This window comes from Nanorana parkeri, unplaced genomic scaffold (genome assembly GCF_000935625.1).
Source record: "Nanorana parkeri isolate BGI_ZX_2015 unplaced genomic scaffold, ASM93562v1 scaffold69, whole genome shotgun sequence".
In the NCBI taxonomy this organism is placed as follows: Eukaryota; Metazoa; Chordata; class Amphibia; order Anura; family Dicroglossidae; genus Nanorana; species Nanorana parkeri.
The window spans coordinates 1,718,245-1,729,929 of record NW_017306337.1 but is presented as its reverse complement, the minus strand read 5'-3'; the positions used below and the strand labels follow the sequence as shown (position 1 = coordinate 1,729,929).

General features: G+C 43.6%; 1 protein-coding gene across 1 annotated transcript in view; it reads right to left on the bottom strand.

Moving 5' to 3' along the window:
• Window positions 1-7,987, bottom strand: part of ECE2 (endothelin converting enzyme 2) — a 46,172-nt gene extending 38,185 nt beyond the window's left edge. Inside the window, exon 1 of the mRNA XM_018576506.1 lies at window positions 7,792-7,987. Within this exon, the coding sequence (XP_018432008.1) occupies window positions 7,792-7,824 (33 nt within the window). The 5' untranslated portion in view covers window positions 7,825-7,987. The remainder of the gene's footprint in view (window positions 1-7,791) is intronic.
• Between the last annotated feature and the right edge of the window lie 3,698 nt (window positions 7,988-11,685).

The window sequence follows — 11,685 nt, the reverse complement described above, 5'->3', positions numbered from 1 at the left end:
ATTTTAGAAGGTATGCGGCGATCACTTGTAAACGAATAAGTGGCTTCCGTGGCTTCCCCACACTTAATTTAGTGCTGCCTTCCCATAGCAAGACTAAATGTAGAAAGCGCAACATACCGCCCGTCAACCGGAAATGTATGTTCGGTTGTCGAGGGGATTCCACCCCGCTGCCGCCCCTCTGCTCCCTGCCGCCCCTCGATGGCCTTGTGGGGAATCCGGGCCTGGGTACATGCCTGGGAACATAAGGCCCCTTTTACATGGATGTGCACGTGTTCCCTGCTGATCGGCACAGTATGGAATGGGTGTCACTCTTTAGACATCCGTGTCCCTTCAGTTTTTTCCACCATCTTGCAATGAAGGAGAAAACTGAGCTGTATGGACCCATGGTGGAGTAGGATATAAGCGGACATGTGTGTACCTCTGATCCGTCAAAATCAGGTTTGCCAAAATAGAACTCTGTTCTATTTGAAGCACCTCCTCCATTTAGATTAGGCTGCCCATAGAGCAACATTGGGCTTCCCATCAGAACCGCCTAAAAAACTGACAGGGGGACTTGATCGGACCACACGTGTGAAAGGGTCCTAAGATGCATTTTGCCAGCTGATTGCTATAGGCCCTGAGATAAATGAGAGAATGTCTGCTCACAGCATAAACAAGCTAGTTTAGCAAAAACTAGTATACATGTTCATTGTTTTACCGAATTATTCTGTGATCAGATTGACTGCCATCTCATGTTCATAGGTCGCTTTTATCCATATATACCAATCCATACAGAACAGAAGAAGCCCTGTGGTTTGTATTTTTCTACAGGCTATTACAGAGGCATTATTGTTTGGCTCTGGGGCCCCAATTATTGCACACAAATTTCAAAGTGAAGACTACATGCTTGAGAAAAGTACAGTATGATGTCTGCACAATAGGAGGCAAGCTCAGGGAGAAACAGAACAGAGCTGAGTCTGAAATTTACTGTCAAACTACACTAATTTATCCTGGTTATGTGGATCTAATTGTAGTTGGCCTGTCAGTTACTATTAGATTCAGTTTATATTGGCTGTGCTAATTCTTGGAATAGCAGGATAAGAATGTTACAAAGGAAAAATACACGTCAATAGGAAGCAAATGTAAGGCATAAAGCCCCAGCCATTCAATGGGAAATATATAAATGCTGTCACAACCTGGCCTGATATGGCAAACTGGCAGCTCTGGTAATTTCTAAAAGGCTGGTGTGTACGGACTGTAGTTTGATGAGAACTCATGTACAGATATTCATCATCCAGTGTTCATTTGTAAAAAATATTGCTCATTTTTTCATTTTAGCAAGATTTGGTCAAGTTCCCAAATGTGGGCTGCTTCCCTATTTACCGTATGTTAAAGCTGAGCTCCAGCTATACAAATGTATATATACTTACATTGGCCCAGTGCATGTTTTCTACCTGGTATGGCCACTGGGATCCTGTAAATTAGTGTGGTAGCTGGATCTTCCGGTTCCTGCTACAGCCGCTGAGCGACTTCCCCTCTGCTGTGAAAACACAGCATGATGCTTGCTCTTCCATCCAACTACTCCTAGATTTTTTATCACAACGTTTTTTAATTGGTCGAAAGGTAGATCATGATGTCAACACCCCCTTGTCCAATCAGAGAAAGCCTAGTCCTCATTGATAAGAAATACTAGGGCAGCTGTGAATGGCAGCTGTGCCAAGTGAGCAAACCCCTGTGTTTTCACAGCAGTGGGGAATGTTGCTCATCATAGGAGCTGTAGCAGGACCCGGAAGATCACTGCACAGTACTGTAGTAGCTGCGGTTACTATTGTATTTTACAGGGTCCCCGTGGCCCTGCTAGGGACAAAATATACAGTATATACTTACATTGTGCGTAATGTAAGTGTATAAACATTTCTATAGCTGGAGTTGAGCTTTAAGCAATAGAAAAACTAACATGAATCCAGTTGTGGCCAGACTATGATTCTAGATGGAACCCTTAGTACAACCTTCCTGGCACCTGCAGAGCACAGGCTAGGGTCTCTGCACAAGTCACTGTCCTTCCTTCTGGAGGGTGACTACTTTTGTTCCCCATGGTCCTTGTGTGTGTTGTAAAGTAGTCACCGCTCCAAGCTCACTCCCGTGATAGACTACAATCTCACATTTAGTTTACTAACTTGTATTGAGATTGTAGTCCATCATGGGAGCATACATGAAACTTCTAATGTTACCCTTGAACTTCCTTCCTGCTAGTTTGCAATGACAGCTTTCCCACTTTATAGGCTGCGCTGTCAGTTGGCATGATGTAAAGCATGGGGGCAGAGACATAGGGATCTATTTGTAAATGTTTTCGCACATGATTCTCACACCTTTCATCCAGGATTCACATATTTCTCCATGCTAGTAGATGGACAGCTGCTGGAGACTGCTCTATCCCTTGTGACCTTGTACAGAACAGGAAGTTCAGAGAAGCTGAGCTGAGGGTTGGAGCCAGTTCTTTAGAAACAAGATCACTGTAAGTGCTTGGGCAAAAATGAAGGAAATACTTTTCTGGACAATGTATATTTGTATAATATAAATCCATTATTGAAACCGTTTTTAAAGTATAATACTACTTTAATGCAGATTCAATTAAAGTGACTTGATGTAGATTCAATAAAAGCTATTTGTTTGGACTAAAGGAGTGCCATTAGCAAGAGAATTGAACACCATCCGCACTGGTTCTTCAGCACCCTAAACTAGGGTTGCTACTTTTTCTTCAAGTGAAACCCAAACACTCTAGCGACGTGTGGACATTTTTTTGGGAGAATGAGTCATGGCTTATGTGACAACATGGTGATGAGTTTATGAGTTAAATGTGTATTGGTGTTGGGTTATGTTTAAGTGTGTTATACTGAGTAAACTGTTTAGGAAAAGACTGTCAGCACCAGCCCTCGTTATCTCCCATTGTACTCTGAAGGAGCTCAGAACAATGACATTCTGGCCAGGCTCCTGCTATGGCTGTCTGGAAGTATTTAGCAGGTGGACCCCTGTGGTGTTGTGAAGACAGAATGTCTGGAGAGGGGAAGGGGGATGTGATGGGATTTTAATTTTATCTGATCACTTTGTGTATAAAAGGTTGCACAGTCTCTCAATAAAGCAGAGTTTGTTTCACACTACACTCGAGTCTCGACCAGTGACTGGGGAAACTGGGAGCTAAACATCAGAGGGTTGCAATATCTCCTGAGCAAGGAAGAATACTCCTCCTGAGTACCAGGGTCCGTCACATTGGTGGCAAGCGGTGGGATGCTCTTCCTTGCCTAAGGAGACATTCAAACCACCATCGGGACCAAGTTTGCTGCTGACATAGGAGAAGAGCCACAGTTGCCTACGGCCATGGAAGCGCTGGCCCAGCTCGACAATCCTGGTTCTGTCCAGGATATGCTGGGAAGGAGAGACGCTTTGCGCCGGGAGATCTGGAGGGAGACTCTTCAATTGCAGCAGCACTATTGTGGCAAGGTCCTCCCTACATCCGAAGAAAGATACTGGCAACAATGGGACTTGCGTGTGCCTTTCCTGGGAGAGCAGCCCCGGGAGGAATGGCTGTCTGAGCTGGATGGGCTGCTCCAAACGGAACTGATGCTTGATGAACGGTATCGGGCGCTGCAGTGGTATGTCACCCAATTGTGTCCATGGCTGGAGAACAATGATCCCACAGAGGGCTATGACTTCGGCGGCCCGGGACTTATATTTGAGGCGCTCCAGGAGAATCCACAATTTTGGGAGTGCACAGAAGTGGAGGTGGGAGGACATACATGATTTTAGGGAGTTGGAACTCCCCCGTGAGCTCGGATTGAGGACTGATTTTGACTTTTTAGTTACACAGCAATGGGAGCTGGAACAGGCATACAAAAGACTGTTCGACACTACTCAACAGCATGCCCCAGCAACCACAGATGTTTTGGAGCCACTAACCCAAGCTGAAGAGCTGGCATCAGGGCAGAGCGCTGCTGACCTCTGCCCAGCACCAACAGCACCTCTGAAGCTCCAGGGAACAGGGGCAGGCGGCACCTCTCCCCAACAGCAGTCCGATGCAGAGGAACTACTAGTCCCAGCAAAAGAGTTGGCATCAGGGCAGAGCGCTGCTGACCTCTGCCCAGCACTGGCAACACCTCTGAAGCTCCAGGGAGCCAGGGCAGGCAGCCCCTCTCCCCAACAGCAGGATGATGCAGAGGGACTACTGATCCCAGCTGAAGTTCCAGGGAGAGGAGGCAGACGGTCTCTCTCCTCAGGGGCAGATGAAGTTCCAGGGAGAAGAGGTAGTCAACCTCTCTCCCCAGTGGCAGATCAGCAGTACGGGAGAGGAGGTGGTCGTCCTCCCTCCCCAGCAACAAATTGGGATACAGGAAGAGGAGGTGGTCGTCCTTTCTCCCCAGCAGCAGTTTGGAATCCAGGTAGAGGAGCAAGCCAGAACTGAGGATGTAATTTCCCTAGCAGAAGTGCTGACACCAGGGCAGAGCACCATTTGCCTATGTCCCACACTGTTGCCTGTTCCAAACTTCATGGGAGAACAGGAAGCCGGCCTCTCTACCAGCACGTGGCTTTGGTGTCCAGAAGATTCTGGCTTTACCTCTCTCCAGAGGCAGCATGTTCTTCAGGAAGGCACAGATGACATTCGCTCCCCAGAGGCAGAACGTCCTGTGGATGGAACATGTGGACTTATGCTGCCCGAAAAAACACAGGTCCAGACCAGTTGGGGGACTGGGACCTAATTAGTCTACCTTTGGGAGGGGAGAAATGTCACAGAACCCACTGTGACCTGGGCTCCTGGAGGGGCCTGGCAGCCAGGCTCCTTCCTAGCGACTATGGACCTAAGATTTTGGAGACCCCACTTTGTTTGGTTGAACCGGATGTCCGGGGCCCATGGACGGCTGTTGCGGTGGAGCCTGGCCCTACAGCCGTTCAATTTCACAATCCAATCCCGGATCTGGAAACACAATGCTAATGAGAATGGACTATCTCGGCAAACGGAACTGGAAGGGTGACTGTAACATCATGGATATCCCCAAGTGGACCCGTAGAGGGTCTCACCGGGTCTGCCATTCTTTCACTTGGGGGAGCTATGTGACGACATGGTGATGTGTATTGGTGTTGGGTTATGTTTAAGTGTGTTATACTGAGTAAACTGTTTAGGAAAAGACAGTCAGCACCAGCCCTCGTTATCTCCCATTGTACTTTGAAGGAGCTCAGAACAGTGACATTCTGGCCATGCTCCTGCTATGGCTGTCGTGTGATTATGATATACACATGAAAGTATAAGCCACGAAAACACTGCAAATAGATAAACATATACAGATAGCTAGGTTTGGATGCAAAATTGTCAATCTTGCTCTACAAGAGCCACTTCTCTCCAAATGACCATGACTGTGACATTGATGGCATTTATTTAAATGCATGTTACACTATACAGTGGTCTTTGAACGCTACTATTCCAGTGATGTGAATAGCAACAAACAGATGCACAATACTTTCGTATCATATTAGAAAAGCTGGTGATTTACTATGTCACATACAGGAAATGACTTCCTAATTGTACTTTGCATCCTGTATAAGCAAATAATGATGTAAATGGTGTTCTGTGTGCACTATGATAAAATAAGGATCTGAATATAATATGCTTACGCTATCAGAATATAAAGAATAGGCATTGATAACCAATGAACAAATCTAATATATAAAGAACAACTTAATACAATGAAATGCATTTGTTTCAGACTGTATGTGCAGCTTAAACTGTGAGCTGGGTGGAGGCTAATTTATTTATTCCTGTTTGTCTCTGTAACTAAAGACTGCATAACCTGCAGCCTTACTGCAACAGTACTTGAAACTCAGGAACCCTGCTAGGATAATCTGAGATTATTCATGTCTAAACATTATCCACATTTGTGACAATATCCATTATATTTTCCTGTATCCGTCCCTGTATTATGTATGCTAGAGAACTATAGTGATGCTTCATTATGCCAATATGGATGGAATGTTTAAAACAACAAAACAAAATACCCTTTACTGACTGATAATATATTCTGTGTGCTGACATTTCAATGTTTCCTTTGCATCAATAACACTCTACAGAGGGATAAAGCTGCCTATAGACATCAGAAAATGTTTGCCCGATCCAGTCATTTATAGCCAGATTGAGGGACATTTGTATGTCTTTAGGCCTTCTCTAACTGCGGCACACATCTCCAGCCTGAGCCTTCTTGAGTAGATTGTTGATCAGCGAGGTTTGATGGCTGTAGAGTGCACCCACTTCCTCCTCCATAGGCACAAACCTCCACGTGTGCCCAATGCCAACTTGTGTGGTCTGTACATTGTCCCTTCATTAAAAAGATTGTTTCTTGGCCAGATAGTGCACGAACCAGCTGCTGAGGTCGTTAATTCTTGTAGGAAGCTTAAAATGTTCTTAATGAAACAGCAACCTAAGCTGACAGGTACACTGCTCAATACATCACACACCACACAGGTCATGCAGACCATCATTAAGGTGCTATTGACCAGCCTGGCTGTCATCCTTTGCTTTGCAGCTATTGATGAACCCCTGTGATTCTGATTATCACTAACCTTGTTACTAGTGGCAAATGACAAATGGCACTGTGAGCAGTTTGAACTCTACCTCCTCATATTAAACTAATTTGAGGATTAAACCGAAGGAAGCCGGAAACCAAGTGCCCTTCGGGGAGGATTTTGAGATAGACTACATTTTCATTTAGGTATAGAGTCTTGACTTTGACCCTTTAATTTTTATCTACTTAATAAATTAATACTAGTAGATGTGTCACAAGTACAAGTTTGGAGCAAAATGTGAAGACTTTAATGCTTGTTTGAAAAGATAAGAAGCAGTGTGTAAAGTGATATAATCCAAAGTCACCAATCAGTGGCTATCTGTCACTGTAATCTCACGAAAAGCTACATGATGAAGTTGCCATGGGCTACTCCACAATGGTTTACAAAGTCAGCAAAAACTAGCTATGATAAACCAATATTGGCATTGATTTTTAGCCTTTAAAAGATACTAATGCTGGCCATACACCAGTAGAATTTTGTTTAGTTTTCAGGACATATGTTCTCTTTTCTAACGGGGTCAAATTGATGATCGGTTTTGATCACTTGGATGAAAATCCTAACAGTGAATGGGATTTACGTTTGGGAACCTTCATTCATTCCAAAACCAAATGTTACAATCATACAAAATTTCGAACGGCATTCGTCAAGGCTCTGATGGCATTATCAATGACATTCTTCAAATTAACATTCCCACAAGAATCTACGGGTGTTTGAATGTAAGCAGTGTTCCTTTCTTTTCGGGTAACACTGATATGAGTATCAATGTGTGCAGAAATGGAACGGTTACATTGTCAGAAACTTTAAAAAGTATTATAGGAATGACAGCTGCACTATGAATGCAATACTACACAGAGATACAAGAACAGCCTACTGAAAGATAGGATCAGGACTTTAAGCATTGCATAAAACCCAGATAGATATACAGACAGACATGTTAAGGATTCAATTATGTGCGGTTGTGGCCTATAGTATTCAGTATCACATGATGTATGCCATTTTCGATATATGTTTGTGTATGCAAAATTGGAATGCAATCCCATGAGCAAATCAGTCCGGCAGCTGATATATAAAAACCCAGACGCACATCTGTACACGTTACATACAGGCCAGAAATGAGCTGCTTGCACACATCAGTGTACATGTATGATGAGACAGAGCATGCATCCAATAGTGTACATAGGAACCCCCCCCCCAAATGGCACTCACGCTGTTGCTGAGATTCTGAAGCGCAACGTTCATCCTGATAATGATGGAGCAGCATCTACAAGAGCCAAACCAGGGAATCCAAAGCCATGCACAGGAGCCAAGGGATACAGCACCCGCTGCCCATCCCTGGATCACCCTACAGATGCTAGCCAGCCTTGGCAAACTGCAGGGAGATAAGGCCTGAGAGAGGGGGAGGGAGAGGCAGGGCGAAGGAGGGAGGGAGTGAAGCTGGGGCTGCTAACTGGGAACGCTCTGGTTACCATGACAAAACCCTATTGTATCCTTCAACAGGAAGGACAGGAGAGCATCAGATGTTACAGGGAGGGAGGGAGAGAGAGAAAGAAAACACACGATAGGGAATTCATAAAGAGGAAAAGCGAGTGCAGCTCTATGTACAGAGATGGCAAAAAATACGCTAAGGGAAAAAAAACAAAACCATAAAACGACCGATAAAAGGGATAAACCGGTGATGTCATAATAAAGATTGTGAATGGAGATACTCCAGACCAGTTCCTGAAGTTGTGCCAGAATTAATACAGACCTCTCCATCTAAGCTCATCATGGCCTGTCCTATAGTATACAGTGTAGGCTCACAAACATCTTATGTATTATGTGTATGATCATGCCTTGAAAAGCCATATCAAAGAGATAAATTCATCACCTATCCCCGTTCATACCTGTGCGGGAGCGGCAGCACGAATGTGCGTACGCACGTTTCTGTGCATTGTGTATAGGGCAGCCTATTGAAATAAATGAGCTCCCCTACGCACAACAATAACACCAAAGAAGTGCCTGCACCTTTTTAAAAAAAAAACGTATCACACCAAAATGCATGGCATCTAAAAGCACATGGTGCAGCAAAAATAGTTGGGGTGCCATTAACAATAAATGCGTTATAAAAAGTTAGGCACATTTGGGGTACTGCATCAACGTGCCAAAATTTGTGTCTTCACACACGGAGCTGCAGTACACAGATTTGAATGGGGGCTAAGTCCCCTTCACATCAGTGCAACTTTGAGAGTGCTTCGGTCTTCATGTGATAACGTATGACAACAGGAATCCCATTATTTTCACACCTATGCATTGCGCTGCACTGTGACTTTAAAGATGTGCAGGTGCTTTGTTTGGTGCTGCATAATGCATTTTTAGCCCCCTACACTTGAATAGGAGCTCATGAAAATGCATGTAACATGCATTTTTGTGCATTTTAGCACATTTCAACAAGCCCCCACCTCCTAGAAACCTATGCTTTATTTCACCTTCACTGGCGAAAACAAAAATGCAAAATGCAATAAAAACACATTAAAGCGCACAAAAAATGCAATAAAAATACATAAAAATACAGACGCAAAAGTGAATGGAGACTTCATTCGGAATTTTCAGACCTGCGGGAGATTCTTTTATCACCATCCATGTTCAGCTGGGTGAGCATAGGGTTTAATATGCAGTGCTGGCTTGGAAGCAAATTGCAAATTGGTGTAAATGTTTCAGTATCTCACCAGAGAATCAAATACTCAATGGTAATTGTTGCAATTGTTCTAATGTGCATCTGTGTATTGTGTATAGGGCAGCATATTGAAATAAATGAGCTGCCCTATGCACAACACACTCATGCTCAGTAAATGTTGGGTGAGCATAGAGTTTAATATGCAGTGCTGGCTTGGAAGCAAATTAAAAATTGGTGTAAATCTTTCAGTGTGTCACCAGAGAATGAAATACGCAATGGTAATTGTTGCAATTGTTCTAATAGAATAAGTTGCACAATGTGGCACATTGACTGCAAGTTTGAATTTCTTAAAGCTGAACTCCAGGCATGCATTAGTTGGCATACTAACAGTACATTGGTCCAGCCTGGCTCAATGTGGGTATGCATAGTTTATACCTGATCTGCCCACAGGGATCCTATAAAACACTGTACGAGCCGGATGCACTACAGTGCTGGCCACGATCTTCTGGGTCCTGTGCTGTGCCATGTTGGGTGGCTTCCCCTCTGCGCTGGAAACACAGGGGGTGGCTCGGTACTTGGCACAGCAGCCATTCAGACAATGCTTAGTATTTTTCTTGTTCAATATTCTTAATAGGTTTACAGGTTACACAAATCTACCTTTCAAGAAATGCAATCACAATATTATAAATTGGGTGTACAGAGTCTTTGTAAACAGCCAATTATTGAGGCATGTATACATACATTGCCACCTACATCAAGTAAGGCTGAAGATGCAACACCCAGTATACAGTGATAACATCAGAGGTAAAGGAAAAAAATAAAGGGATGAAAGGTGGGAGGTAGGAAGAGGGGTGCGCATCCCATGGATGTGGGCCAAATCATACAGTACCGTAAATATCTAACAACCGGTGGTCAAAATCTTGAGATATGTAGCAAGTGATCCATGGGCCCCACACTTTTTTGAATTTGGGCATAGAGTGAAGCAGTTTGGTGAAAGCTTCTCATTGGAAAAGAATGCCTAGTATTTGTATCAATGAATACAAGGCGATTTCTGAATGGATGAGCGGTGATGGTATCATGATCTACCAATCATTCAATCAGGACATACAGTACCACCACCCAAAAGATCATAGCCAGCAGTGTAGTAGCTCCAGCTTACAGGATCCCCAGCAGCCGGGATAGGTATGACATATGCATATTTATATTGAGCCAAGCTGGTCTTATGTAATGCATACTTGGAGTTCAGCTTTAAACATACGTATCTTGCATTAACAGTGAAGCATTTTTTCACATGTTCTCAGGCAGAAAGGTGTCTTTGACATTTCTTGTCTTTCTGATATTATTACAAAATACTTCCGAAACAGTTATATGCTTATTCCATTTTCTGACTAAAGTAAAAAAGCCGCCACGCTGGATCAGTAACCTTATGTATGAACTTAATTGATCTCCTGATACATAGACAATCCACCTGAGCTCATCCTTTGACGCATTTCCCTTCATAAGAGCTTAAATTGCAACTGAAGCCCATTTGTTTTTAGTTTTAGGTAGAATGGAGAGGGATTAACCGCTTGAAGACCAGGTGTTTAGACCCCCTTCCTGGCCAGGCCATTTTTCAGTATTCAGTGCTGCGGTACTTTGACTGACGTTTATTTTGTCATGGAACGCTGTACTGAAATTCATTTTATACAATTTTTTGGGGACAGATAGAGCTTTCTTATGGTGGTATTTAATAACCACTGGGGGTTTTGTTTTTTACTATAATAAGGAGAAATTAATGAATTTTTTTTTACATTATGTTATAAAACAACTAATATTACCCACTTTTTTGGTAAAATATAAAAGACGGGGTCACGTCGGGTAAATAGACACCAAACATGTCAAGCTTAAAAATTGTGCGCACTCGCGAAATCGCAAAAAACTAGCATACCCAAAATTGGCCATAGGCGACGCTTTAAAAGCTTTTACAGCTCATCAGTTTAGTGTTATCAGTGATTGATGGCCCTAGAACTATTGCTCTCATTCCGGCGTTTGCGGCGATATGTAACATGTGCGGCATAATGGGCGCAATCGTCGTTTTCGCAGGTATGCGCACCTGACGCATGTTTACATGCGTGTATGTAGGGGTGGGGACTTTTAAAAAAAAAAAAAAAATTTGTATTCTTTTTTATGTGGAACTTTGAAAAAATTGGGGGGGAAACGTTACATTTTTTTTCTATTTTTTTTTCCCACTTAACTTTATTGCTATTACAGAGGGGGCTGAGAAACCCCTCTATGTGATAGCAAAAGAGGTGACAGGTCCTCTTTATGGAGACATCAGGGGTCTCCAAGACCCCTGTCACCTAGGACCCCCCTGAAGATGCTGATGAAGCAGAGATCTGCTTCATCAGCTTCTCTCCAGCATCTGAAGCTGGAGAGTGACACGAGAATGCGGAAGTGATGTAATATAC